We start from the raw sequence: 14659 nt of genomic DNA, 5'->3' as shown, positions 1-14659 counted from the left end.
TGAGATTTTCACGTGCACGTGAGTATAAATCATTCAAAGTAACAACCAAAAAGTACAACAAGTGAAAAATGTCACGTCAGGTAATATATATATTTTTAAACATTTGGATATTTAAGGGGTAAAAGCTTAGGAAAACACTGAAAGGTTTTGCAAAACCTTTAAGTGCTACTCCAGAGAGAGAGAGAGAGAGAAGTGGAAAAAATGCTGTAGATCTACAATCTTTCAACAATTCATGGGATGTTTTTTTAGTAGATAAATTGCAAAATAACATTGCATTTCCGTGTATTCCATTCAAAAACCAGACTGGACCTTGTCAGCGAAATTCTCTTCTACATAGAACCTTTAAGGGTCCCTTTAGAGAGAAAAGCTGAAGAACCCTTAAGACGCATATACTGTAGATCTGAAGATAAATCACAAAATAGGGTTACGTTTTCTTATTTTCCTTCCAAAAACCATAAGCAATCTTTGACACAACACTACAACGTTCTGTTTTTGGTTTAGACATAGAACCTTTAAGGGCTCCCTCAGAAAGACAAACCCGAAGAACCCTTAAGGCTTCTAAATTTGACCTTTTACCCGAGTGTGCATTTAATGTGTAACTTCTTGTGTTTAAAATAAAAGATAAATTGCAAAACAGGGCTATGTTTTATTTTCTACATTATTTTCCATCCAAAAACCATAAGGAATATTTGATGCAACGCTACAACCCTCTGTTTTTTGGGTTCTACATATAACCTTTAAGAGTTCTCCAGATTACAAGATCTCTTAAGAGACTAGCATCTTTTAAAATCTATTACATGAAAGAATTATTAAGTCAGAGATATAAATCAGGGTACTTTTCCACCGCACAATATGGTTCGACTCCACTCTGCTCGCTTTTTGGGGGTTTTCCACCGTGAATAGTACCTGGTACCTGGTACTTTTTATAGTACCACCTCAGTCGAGGTTCCGAGCGAGCCGAGCTGATACTAGATGTGAGCCACGCACTGAGGGAGTAGGAAATTCTCCTTAACGAGTGGTTCTGTATTGTGCCTGAATAAATTTGTCATTTAGTACACACTTTGCGTATGGTAAAATTTTATTAATTGAAAATGATGTATCATTTATCTCATTATAGATAAAATTACAAGAAAGGTTTCTGTCTTAGATTTTTACATCTTTTTACTGATTTCTGTCGTGGCTGAATCTAACTTAGGCATATCAAGCACTACGTAGGGTCTAGAACGCCGTTAATTTACATCCTTACTAGGGTCCGTGTTCAGTGAGCAGGAAAGGCATTTGGAATACGGCCTGACCGTGTATCTGTACAAGGCTTCGATAATACAACATTATTCCTGTGTGAAGGCGAGTGGAAGACAGCACCCACGTTGAAGTGGCACTAAACTGCAGTGGAAAAGCAAGCTCGGAAAAGTAAAGCTAGTCGAGTCGAGCTGTACTGTGCAGTGAAAACTGGCTTAAGTCAGGAAGCGCTGCCGCCTCACCGCTCCAGGGTCTCCGGTTCGATCCTGAGCACTGTGCATGTCTGTTTGCCGCATGACTATGTCTTTTTTTTCTCTGCGTTCTAACATGTTGATAGGTGAGGTGGACTATTCATATTAAATTGTCCCTAGGTGTGAGTAATTTGTGTATGGATTCACTGTCGGGGCTGAATTCTTTCATCTTGGGTCCAGTGTTCCTGAGATTGGCTCCGGATTCACTGTGACTCTGACCAGGATAAAACGCTAACTGAAGATGAATGAATGAAAGAAAGATATAAATGAATGGTATAATTTTAACCATAAATTAAGATGCTAAATGCTTATTTTATTTTTGTTAAAAGTCTAAATTAGTCATGCACTCATATGGGAATGCTGGTTAGATGTTGAAACAACATTTAAAAGAAAAAATCCACACTGGAATGTTTCATCAGGTGACTAAGGCAAAGGACCTTAGTCACCTGATGCAAGTCAATTGAAACATGGAACATTTTCAAGAAGCCACATTGTGCTTCTTGTGTTGCTTCATGTACAAAAAGGCATTTGTATACAGTAAATGCATGTCATTTATAGTATAATGTAGTATAAAGTATATTATAAAGCGTATAGGTTCCCTTTGTCTAGTTCCTCTCCAGGTTTCTTCCTCATGTCTTCTCAGGGAGTTGTTCCTCGCTGCTGTTTCTTCTGGCTTGTTCTTTAGGGGTCGAAATCTACATCCATATTTCTGTAAAGCTGTTTTGTGACAATGTTTACTGTTGAAAGTGCTATATACAGTCCCTACAGAACTTTGTGGAGTTTTTTTGTGATTGCTGCAGCCAAAAAAGGCTTTTTTTGTGGAAAACTACTTGAATTGGCAAAATCGCAATCGCCCGGGATTGTTTTGCATGGAAGGGTCTTTCGCAGTGATGTTTGTTGGTAAATGAGACCTTCTAGCTGTACTCGATGTTCGACGCACATGTATCGAAGAGGGCTTTAGTTGAATGCCCATTGTGATGACATCTCATGAAGCATCTTGACCCAAATCTGCTGAAAATCTGGAGTAATTTTGAAAAATCGCAAGCTCCTCCGAACATTGCAGCGTTTGCTTGATTTTGCGTTCATTTCTGCGTTCACAAAGTCATGAAATCATGGACGGATTGTATTTCAATAAAATTTACTTAAGATGTGAAGGTTGGAGGGGCGCACGGTGGCTTAGCGGTTAGCACGTTCGCCTCACACCTCCAGGGTCCGGTTTGAGTCCCACCGGGGCCATGTGTGTGTGGAGTTTGCATGTTCTCCTTGTGCTGTGGGGCATGGTAGGCTGATTGGCATGTCTAAAGTGTCTGTAGTGTATGAATGGGTGTGTGTATGTGATTGTGCCCTGCGATGGACTGGCACCCTGTCCAGGGTGTACCCCGCCTTGTGCCCGATGCTCCCTGGGATAGGCTCCAGGTTCCCCGTGACCCTGAAAAGGAGTAAGCGGTAGAAGATGGATGGATGGATGAAGGTTGGATTTACTGGAGGGATTGTTCTGGGATTATTGAGGAGTTTCTAAACGGGATACCTAGAGGAAATTTTTAGTTCTGTCACAGCGACTGGATGGATGTGTTATAATTCTGCCTGTAACTTACATTTACACGCTGGAGGAGTGTAACGGTCTCACTCTCAGACTGTAAGAAATACAAAAATCTGGCAAGTTACTCACGTTGAGTCCAAATCATCTCTGGTATTGGAGTCCATCTTCTCAGTGCAGACAATTTTAATATTTCCTAGTCCACATGCCCATGCCTACACATACACCCACAACCAGACACACACACACACACACGCACGCTCAAATTTGCAGTACTGTGTAAATATGAGATTACCAATGAAAGTCTTATATCTCATAGAAAGTGTTGCTGGTTAAAAAAGTCAGTATTATATGCCATGTTATTACATGTGAAGTTCATAACGTCTGTTCTGCTTTAATGGCTCCTCTGGGTTCCTCAAGGGTTCTTTGGATAGTTAAGGGATCTAAGCTTCCTAAAGAGATGAACAGGGAAACACTGCTGTAGGTTCTACTTAGAACTTTTAAGTGCACCATTCAGTACTTTTTCTTTTCTATAAGAGCGAGCCGATAATTTTACAATTATTATTATTATTATTATTATTATTATTATTATTATTTTATTTATTATTTTTTTTTTTACAATTTATCTACAAAGAAATGGAACATACCAAGAAGGTATGTTCCATTTCTTTGTAGATAAATTGTAAAAATAAAAATAAAAATAAAAGAATAATAATAATTTCTGTTTAAAAACTATAATGGATCTTTGATGGAGAAACTCTCTGTTGCAGGGTTCTGTGTAGAACCTTCAGTAGTTTCCCAGTTGGACAAGTCAAAGAATCATTAAGCAAAATATCAGACTGAGATATACAGTTGCAATCAAAATGATTCAACCCCCATTGCAAATTAGGTTTATTGTCAAAATTTACAGACTTTCAGCTGTTTGCAATGAAGAAATCCAACAAAAGCAATTGAAATAGTTCAACATGACGAACACTTCAAGTGGTTTCCCCAAATTCAACTGAAAATGCAACTTATAATGATTTCTCCAGTCTCAAAATTATTCAACCCCTTCATAGCAAGCATCTTTAGTACTTAGTAGAGCACCCTTTTGTCACCATAAACAAACTCCTCGTTGCATTTCAGCTTTTCTTCATTCATTATTCCTTATATAATTTATACTACATAATTTAATTCACCATTCCCTTGATTTATTTTTCCACATTTCATTTACACCTCTCTAAAATGCGTCCTTGAATTCGGCGAAGCAACCCGTCACAAAACTCCTCCTCCCACCCTCGCGCAAGGAATTGTGGGCAACATCAGCTGGAAAAGTGTCCGCAGATCCACATTTCGAAATTCTATCAGAAATAGTAGACCATCCGGGTAACTTTGTGACACTCATACGATTTGGGTCACTAATTCTAATCTCGGATACTGTTTAGGACGGATAGTAGGAGAATTGAGACGAAGGGATAGTTTTCAATCAATAAAAGTAGTAGTTGTTAGTTGTTGTTGTTTTTTTTTTGTATTTTTTTTTGTATTTGCAACCTCAAGAGAAACTCACAAATAACTATTTCAATAATTAATGAATTCATTTACTGAAAATGTAACCACAAATACACCAATTTCCTCAATTGCCATTTGACTAATTTGCTGTTTAAAACCCAGAATCTACCCGTTAAAGAAGGAAACACACAGCAGCAAAGACACCCACATCAGTGCTACGACAGAAATGCAAACTGAAACATGGTTTTTGGTATTCCCTGATGCCTCTCTCTCTAAGAGGTGTGTTCAGGCCACTGGGAGATGATGTGCAGAGACGTGGCATTCTGTGTAATGGCTCTCCTGAGGTTTGTCTCAGGGTGGGGGGTTGGAGGATATAAAGCTGGTGTGTGACCGAGTTGTTTGTGACTGCGCTCTCAAAAGGGAACATGCTGCACCGTTTGGGTGGCGCTGAGGCGCTGTAGTGGGAGAGAAGAGAGGACAAGAAAGCAAACATACAAACACACACCCTGCATGTTCTATATCTGCTGTGTTAGTGTTAGATGTGAGCATTGTTTTGCTGCGATGTGAAGCAGAACCTGGCAGATCTGTGAGTCAGAGATGTTATAGGAATGACGTAGATCAAAGACATTGACACTCGTCTGCTATTGGTGCGTGATCACAGAAAAATACCAAACACTACGCAGCTGGACACAACCGTATAAAAATGGCATTTGGCATTTCTAGTAGCCTAGCATTTCTGATCTTAAATTGTGATGTGAACAGGGATTATTTCATGAATAATGTTATGTTAATACTAATATTGCAGCATTTAAGCGAACGCTGTTAAGTAAGGAATAAAACACCTGGGGGTGTGCTGTTATAGGAAAAGAATCAATAGTGCGGTGGTGTGATGAAGTGTAGTTACTGCTACCACCCCAAAGTTGATCATTTTCCTATAACAGGACATCCAGAAGTATTTGTTTCCTCTGTCACCGCTAACAATCCTTTTATTTATTATTATACAGTACAACAGTTAGTTCAGGGGCACAGTGGCTTGGTGGTAAGCATGTTTGCCTCGCACCTCCAGGGTTGGGAGTTTGAATCCCGCCCTGTGCTTCAGGGGTTTCCTCCCCTAGTCCAAAGACATTCGCTGTAGACTGATTTCCAAATTTTCCGTAGTGTATAAATGGATGTGTGTGCCATTGTGTCCTGGGATAGGCTCTGGGCTCCCCCCTACACTGTGTTGGAAAAGCGGTATGGAAATGGATGGATGGACAACAGTTAGCTCTGGTCCACTAATCTTATTGGATATGATCTGACTAGAAATCAGAGTACCCAGAGGAAACCCCCGAAGCACAGGGCGAACATGCAAACTCCGCGCATGCAAGGCAGAGGCGGGAATCGAACCCCCAACCCTGGAGATGCGAGGCTAAATTAAAATAGAAAATGATGCAATATAGTAGCATTTTCACTAGTGAAGTTAATGAGACAAAAACAAAGCTTTTTTATCATGTTACAGAGAAAACCGAAATAAACATCATGCAAGAACATGCACATTAACGTATGCTTTGTAGATGCACTACTGGCAGAGCTGCTCTTTTAGAAAATGAATTAACACCACCTGACCAACCAGATTAGAGAACTCACCAGCGCTGTGTTATAAATGATTATAAAAATCAAGCACCACAGAGCTGATTTATCACTGTATCGCCATGGAGTCTTGACCGAAGTTGAATTGTGACCTTCCTATACACTGCCACAGATCCTTTAGAGTTTAGAGTTTATGACTGTGTGTTTTTATTGTTACGGATAAACAGAAGCACTCGTGTGCCGTAAGAAGAGCTGAGCAGGAGTTGGGTTTCCACCAGAGGCTGATCATTTGGGTGTGCCCATTCTATTATGTGTAATAAAAGGCTAAATGAGACTTCGTAATCCACATCAGTCTTTAGAACGACTCCCGCGCTCAATTTTCCCAAGAATCTAGCAGTAATTTAGTGACTTTTCTTTCAGTCAGTCCCTCTCAATCTGTCTCTCTTATCCTTTATCTCTTCCTGCTTGGTTCTGTATCCACTCGCATTAATGCACTCTGTCCGCATGTTCTGAACAAGAGACTGGACTCTCAATCACAAATGAATGTTTTTTGCCTCATCATTCACACACATCATTCCTAGTCTTAAACACACACATGCATGCACACATACACAGTCATGACAAACGATCTTTGTGTGTCTTGTTGGAGAGAGGGTTTTTTTTCTCTTCGAGAACGATGTCCGTGAGGTTTCTGGGGGTTTGCAGACGATATGCCAAGAGATGTTTCATCACCTTGTAATTTTGCTGACCTCGCTGTCTCGGGGGCCGCTGTAGAGTCTCCCATAAATTCTTCATGTCTCATCAGGAGAGATGAGATTTGGAGACGCTTGTCATGCTCAAGAAATCTGTACCGTTCTGGGGGAAAATGTAGGATTGTAAAAATGCTTTAAAACATGAGTGTGTTATTGACAACACATTTTGTGTTCTTGTTAACACAGTTTCTTATCATATTCACACAGACAGGACAACACGAATATCAGTGTTAGTGTCAGATATGCTGTGCCCGTTTGGCCTCAATGCACCAGAACAGGCTTAAAAAAAAACTAGACAACTCGACAAAAGTCAAAATGAAATCAAGATTAAGCCAGTGAAAATTAGCATTGTGTGAAAGTTAAGAAGAAAACACTTCATAATCTGAAGGCCCTGAGCTGCTGTGAGTCACCTGTCAATCCTGTAATAGCAATCAACATTCAGCGCTGTGTTAAGGATGTTGGTCGAAATTGGCAGGAAATCTGTACACATACGTCATAAGCCAGCTCAGATACGTCAAACCTCATCACGCCATAACTTCACACACAAAAGATGTCTCATCACACAATGACAACTATCCAACCAGGAGAAAGAGAGATAGCGAAAGAGTCAGTATAATACTAAAAGATGATAAAAGGATTCAGGAGTGACGGAATTTTAGCATTTGTTATTAAGGCATGGCCGTCAGATGATTTGTCCTTGTTGTGGGCTTTGTATCTTTACCCAGTTGTAAAGTTGTTTTAGTTACAGAACTCATGATAGATGGTAGTGAAGGGAGGTGTTTGTGGGTTTCGGTGTATTTTTGTATCTCAAACTTGGTCGAGATTGAGTCATCAGGAGCGTCTGCTCATCCTCAGTGTGTATATTTATTTCTTTGGGTGTTAGCTAATCTGGTTTGTGCCTAACGTTATGGACCAGCTGGAGAATATAATACAGAGATTAGATAATACAGGGTGTCCCAAAAGTCTCCATACGTGGCGGACTATATTTGCCAGCACCACGTCGTTGTGCCTTCATATATGCTCATGGACGTAACACTTCCGTTTAAAAAAAAATGTAATAAGTTTGTCAAAAGTGTTGTGCGTGATGTGCTTCCCGATCCAGCCATCAGAATGATTTCAATACATTCTTCTTTTGTCAAAGGCACTCTTAAAGGGTATCTGAAAAAAATATATAATATAAACTATGTCTGAAATGCAAGTATGAATTTTGGAAGACATTTTGCTAAAAAGTTCATTTCCCCTATGTATGGAGACTTTTGGGAGACCCTGTGGAATACACGTTGAGCAATGATCAGGTAATAAAAATACACACATTAGAATTAACTAAACATATTGTTTTTGTTCTCTACGTGGTATTTTAGCTAGCTAGCGTTATTGGGTTAGCTTCATTGGCCTCAACTACGGCCTATGACCCCAAAACCTCTTACAATTATTAGCGATCTGTCTACTCACAATCTGTCTAGCATTTTGTGCTGCTTCTTCCATACTAAAGCCTAATACCTAGTGCACATGAAGAAGTCTCATTCACTGATATTGTTTTTATTCCAGCTCCCGGTGTGACCGTAGGCTAGCTGGTCCGGCTCCAGGAGCAGGATGTCAATATGGCTGCCCAGCTGCTCGTTCCTCCCGGACCTGACAGCTTCCAGCCCTTCCTTCCAGAATCACTCGCTGCCATTGAGCAGCGCATTGCTGAGGAGGCGGCCCAACGGTCCAAAGGCGAGAGGCGCACTGATGAAGATGACGAGAACGGACCCAAGCCCAACAGTGACCTGGAGGCAGGGAAATCCCTGCCCTTCATCTACGGGGACATCCCTCCTGGACTGGTGTCCGTACCCCTGGAGGACCTGGACCCCTACTACAGCAACCAGACAGTATGAGAGCAGGGAGGGAGGGAGGGAGGGTTGGAGCAAAAAGAAAGAAGGATGTCCAGGGAAGGAATTGTAGAAGGTGCTTGGAAGAGATTTATGCATGGGAGGAAGGGGGGGTGGGGGGGGTGATGTAAGGCAAAGGCAGGGAAGGATAAAAGGTGGGACGGGTTCAAGGACGAGATTGGAAAGAAGTAGGAAGAGGGCAAAAGATGGGAGGAAAAAGACAAAGTTGACAGGGGCAGAAGGAGAGAGCATGGAAGTGAAAGAGCAAAGGAACAGGGCAGTGATGGATGGATGATGAGGAAGGAACGGAAACATGGGAATAGAAAGAAAAATGGAAGGGAAGTAATGGTCAAGAGTGAGAAAAGGTTACAGGGAAGAAAAGTAGGGGGAAAGGATGGCAAGGGAGTGAAAGGATGGAAGGATACATGGTGGTAAGAAAGGATAGAGAGCAGGGAAAGGAAATGTAGAGCATTTAAGCAAGAAAGACTATAGGATCAAAAGGAGGGAAGGAAAGGAAATCATGAAAGGGAAACTAAGGAATGAAAGAGAGACTACCAAATGTGTAGAAGAAGTGATGGATGGAAGGACAGAAGGAGGAAATATGGAAGGAAAGTAAAGGAGGGATGGAACAGAATGGAGGAAATAGAAAATGGCAGAAAAAGAGGGAGGTGGATTTATGAGGGAAATTTTTTCATGATGAACTGATTCACCAGAACATAAAACTCAGTTCATGCTTCTTTAAAAAAAATGCGTAATTTGATATGACTGAAAATTGACTTTGCAAGATATTTGAACATGTTTTGCCAGAATTCAGCTATTTGAAATTCAGGGTGGAAAAAAAAATCAAGCAGTAGAAAACTGTTAAGTGTTAATTCATCTTGTTAAATACATTTTAAAAAGGGATGCTCGTTGGTTCTTTAGGTAGCTAAGAGTTAACAGCTTTATAGAGGTTTTCTTTGAAATAGGGAAAACGTCGGGGTTATGCATGTAACCCTGTTCCCTGAGAAGGGAACGAGACGTTGCATTTAGCATAACAGTATGGGAAGCGCCTTGCGCACGTGACCGGTATCTGAAGCTTGTGTAAAATCATGCCTCTACTTATAGGCCTGCCATGATCAGGTGACGTGGCAGTTAAGCGTGTCACATGATATATATATGGCACCTGTGAACTACGCCGCCAGCCTCTATTATCTGAAACGAAGACGCAATTCACAGGCCTGTCCTGGTATGACAGAGCTTTCAAAGGGAACTTCGATGTTGCATTCAGCATAACAGTATGGGAACGGGAATACCCACTCCGTCATACCGAGGGTACGGCCTGTTCAAAAAGACCCAAGCCCGAGGGTCACTGCAAGACACTCGAGCCTGGGGTGGAATGAATATCCAGGCTGTAATAACGAATGAATGTGTGTGGCGTAGACCATCCTGCAGCAGCACACACACATCCTGCAAGGATACCCCTTTGGACAAAGCCTTTCGAGGAGGCGACCGCCCTAGTGGAATGAGCTCTTATGCCCAGAGGCGTGGCGAGACCGCGCGCCTCGTAAGCCATAGAGATTGCTTCCACTATCCAATTAGCGATGTGCTGCTTTGACACAGCATCACTTTTACTGTCGCCGCCAAAGCAGACCAGCAGCTGCTCCGACTTACGCCACTGGCCGGAGCGGTGGACGTAAGTACAGAGAACCCTTACTGGACACAGCAGGTGCATCCTCTCTTGTTCCAGTGTGAGGAACAGAGGAGGGCAGAAAGCCTGCAACACCACAGGGTGGGCAGCCGATGTAGGCACTTTAGGAATATAATCCGGCCTAGGATACAGGAAGGCCTTGGCTAATCCAGGGGTAAAGTCAAGGCAGGAAGGGGCAACAGAGAGAGCTTGTAGACTTCCCACTCGCTTGAGAGATGTCAGGGCCAGTAGAAGAACTAACTTTAGAGTCAGAAGCTTCTCAGAGGCTGACTCTAAGGGCTCAAATGGGGCCCCTGACAGACCTTCCAAGACCACAGAAAGGTCCCAGGAAGGTATGTGCGGCCTGCAGATGGGCCTCAGCCATCTGACACCACGCATGAACCTCAAAGTTAGAGAATGTTGCCCCACAGAGGCTCTATCAACCGGGGTGTGGTTGGCCGAAACAGCGGCCATGCAACCCTGATTGTAGAAGGAGCCAACCCTGCTGAGAAACATTCTTGTAAGAACTCCAGGACTATAGCTATTGCGCAGTTCACTGGGTCTAGCTGACGTTCCTCACACCACAAGACAAAAAGCCGCCACTTGAGCGAATACAATTTCCTTGTGGATGGTGCTCTAGCATTTAACATGGTCTCTATGACCTCAGTTGTGAGACCAGAATCTATGAGCTGGTGCCCCTCAGGGGCCAGACCCACAGTTTCCATAGTTCTGGCCGAGGGTGATAAATCAACCCTCCGGCTTGAGACAGTAGATCCCTGTGGGTGGGAATCTCCCAAGGAGTACCGACGAGCAGGGAAATTATCTCCGAGAACCATATTCGAGCTGGCCAATAAGGTGCTACTAGCAGCAGACGTAGACCGTCTTGGCGAACACTCGCTCGAACTTGTGGGAGCAGAGCGATCGGGGGAAAAGCATATAGATGTGACCTTGGCCACAGGTGCACCATGGCGTCCAGCCCCAATGGTGCGGGAGGAGTGAGGGCGAACCAAAGCGGGCAGTGTGTTGCCTCCTCGGAGGCGAACAAATCCACTTCTGCTTGTCCGAACCTCCGCCATGTGGACTCCACCACTTGTGGATGGAGCCTCCAACCCCCAGGCCTCAGCCCCTGCCTCGACAGGATGTCTGCCCCTACATTGCGGCTGCCCGGGAGGGAAAGTTCTTGTCAGTGAGTGCAATGTACATTCCGGCTGCCCGGAATGTACATTGCACTCACTGACAAGAACTTTCCCTCTGCCCAGAGAAGGATTAGTTGCGCCAGCCTGAACAGGGGGAGTTTCAGTGCTAGGAATACGGCCCGCATCTCTAGGCGATTTATATGCCACTCCAGATGAGAGCAGCTCCAAAGACCATGAGCTGGACAGCCATTAAAGACTGCACCCCAACCCGTGAGGGAAGCATCTGTCATTACCGTCTTGTGGTAAGGAGACACCCCTAGAGTGTGTCCCGAGGCTAGAAACTGTGGGCACCTCCAAATACTCAGAGCACGTAGGCCTCGCCGCGTGACACTGATTACTCTCTGAGGTTTCATCCTCGGATGAAGCCCCCGACTTTTCAGCCACCACTGAAACGGTCTCATGTGCAATAGGCCGAACGGTATGACGTTGGCTGCTGCTGCCATAAGGCCCAACAGTCTTCCGTAGGCACTGGAGGGGATGCCAAGACCTAGCTTTATCTTGCTCAAAGTTGTTAGGATCAATCCTACGCGTGTTGGGGATAGAAACGCCCTCATCGTAGTAGAATCCCATATAACCCCTAGAAAAGTTGTCCTCTGCACTGGAGTAAGCATACTTTTCTTGAGGTTCAACCTGAGCCCCAAGCTCCTCATGTGGGCGAGAACAACATCTCGATGTTGAACCACCTGTTCCCTGGATCGTGCTAGAATTAACTAGTCGTCCAGGTAGTTTAGTACACGGATGCCCTGGAGTCACAAGGGAGCCAGAGCAGCATCCATGCACTTTGTGAAGGTGCGAGGGGATAAAGCTAGCCCGAAGGGAAGAACCCGAAATTGGTATGTGTTGTCTCCAAACGCAAACCTCAGGAACTTCCTGTGGCTGGGTGATATTCCTATGTGGAAACATGCATCTTTCAGATCTATCGTCACAAACCAGTCCTCAAACCGAATCTGTGGCTCGATAAGTTTGAGCCTCAGCATCTTGAACCTGTATGTCCGAAGAGTACGGTTCAGATGACGCAGATCTAAAATTGGCCGCATACTCCCATCTTTTTTGCGGACCAGGAAATAACAGCTGTAAGAACCTCCCTCCCTTAGGGAACGTGGTACATGTTCTATGGCCCCTTTGTCCAAAAGGGAACTTACTTCCTGCGCTAACGTCGGGCTCTGGTCTGTGCTGACTACTGTGGTGAGCACACCTCTGAACCGGGGTGGGGGGGTCGAGCTATAAACTGGACGCGGTAACACTTTTCTATGGTAGACAGAACCCATGGAGACACATTTGGCAGTAGTTTCCACGCTGCCCGATGGTCTTTTAGTGACGTTAACTATTCCACATTCTATTGGAGGGAAAGGATCAGATTTTCGTTGCCCTGTGACAGCTCACTGACCAGAGACCACTGAAAACTTGGGGACCGCCTTGGCTAGGGGAGGCCCTACAGTAGCACTGGGGGCTACCTGCCCTAACAACCTCATGTCCCCTGATACATCCCTCCACGGCCCCTCAGGACCGCTCTTCTTTGCCTGCTTGGCCTTTATGACCATTCTCAGATCAGGCCTAGTAGCAGACCGCGACTGTGGCCACCCGGTTCCCCTGGCTATCTGCGGGGGTTGGCGGGCTGCCATACTCACCTTCTGGGTCTCCCTCACACTAGTGCTGGCTCAAGACAACAAGGAAGGAACTGGCTTTTTTTGAATGCCGCCATATGTCGAGCTCACTCAGCAGGTCTGCTTGGTAGGCCTGGAACACTGTCATTGTCTGCAGTGACCCACAAGCAAGACTACTACTGCATAAGCTTGCCCACCAATGCCACGGTGGCCTTACCCGGTGGTTTGGATGGCAAAGCCGGCCCCCCTAATTACCTGCCATCGATGGAGAGAGGTAGCTCGCAAGCGCCTCCTCCACCTTCAGCATAGTTAAATAGCCAAGCCGTTCATTCCCCACAATGGCAGAATAATCCAACATCGTGGGGTTATAAATACGGCTTATGGATGGTTTCCCCCCAGAAGCCTGATATTTTGTCATGCACTTCTGGAAGACAGGGGAGTTTTCTGCAGTGTGAGGGATTTACTTTCACTGGGGAGAAAAAGGCTCATCCAGCTTTAGTAATCACTTCAGGCAGCTCTTTATATGCTGCTCTCAGTTTTTACCACATCCTTCTGGCTCTTCGGAGTCAGAGAGGAATTATTACTATTATTTTTTGTTTTTTTCCACCCCCCCCTCCCCCCCCCCTTTTGGCTTTCCACAGCGGAAGGAGGAGTCGCGACGCGAGCTCCAAAATCCAGCGGAGAGCTGAACCCGGAAGACAGAGCAAGAGATAGAGCAGCGCTTGTCTCCGGCTCCTCTTCCAGATCCATAAGAGATCCCCCGAACCTGAGACGGCTAGCTGCCTCGGCAGCGGCTGGCCCAGATCCGCGAGGCTCTGAAACCCAACTCGCTTCGGCTTCCGAGAAGAGCGCGAGTCGCGAGCCGAGCTGCTTAATGTAGGCGTTACCATGCGCAGCCGCTCGAGGCTGACATCGCATGCTACACTCCTAAACACTTCACCCAGAAAGTGTGCACTATTCCCCATGATGAAACGGGAGCAAAGCGTAACACACTTCCTAAATTCTTTCTCGCTCATTACTTCCCTCTCTTTTCTTTTCTTTTTTTTTCTAAAAAAAGGGATAGGAAAGGTTAGAGATTTTGAGAAAATATAGAGTAGAAATGAAACGTTTTTTTGTCACACAAACAACAACCATGCAGTCTCGCTGGCGGCATGGTTCACAGGTGCCATATATATATATATATCATGCGACGCGCTTAATTGCCACGTCACCTGATCATGGCAGGCCTATAAGTAGAGGCATGATTTTACACAAGCTTCAGATACTGGTCACGCGCGCAAGGGCGCTCCCATACTGTTATGCTAAATGCAACGTCGAAGTTCCCTTTGAAAGAGAACCCCTGCTCTAGAGATCTATATTACAATTTCTTTGTGTTTTCCATAGAGACAAACAAACAAACAAGAAACTATTTAGAGTGCAAGAAAAGCAAACCTTTAAATGTATTTTTGTCTTCAATTGTTGAGATTCAAGCAATATATAAACCATA

At 44.2% G+C, this 14659-nt stretch overlaps 1 protein-coding gene across 1 annotated transcript in view; it reads left to right on the top strand.

Moving 5' to 3' along the window:
• scn1lab (sodium channel, voltage-gated, type I like, alpha b) overlaps positions 1-14659 on the top strand; it is a 55352-nt gene that overhangs the window by 2298 nt on the left and 38395 nt on the right. Inside the window, exon 2 of the mRNA XM_053638643.1 lies at positions 8385-8707. Coding sequence (XP_053494618.1) covers positions 8438-8707 — 270 coding nt within the window. The 5' untranslated portion in view covers positions 8385-8437. The remainder of the gene's footprint in view (positions 1-8384; positions 8708-14659) is intronic.

Source organism: Ictalurus furcatus, chromosome 12 (assembly GCF_023375685.1).
Source record: "Ictalurus furcatus strain D&B chromosome 12, Billie_1.0, whole genome shotgun sequence".
NCBI lineage: Eukaryota > Metazoa > Chordata > Actinopteri > Siluriformes > Ictaluridae > Ictalurus > Ictalurus furcatus.
The sequence above is the reverse complement of the archived record's forward strand: the minus strand, read 5'-3'. Positions and strand labels throughout refer to the sequence as shown.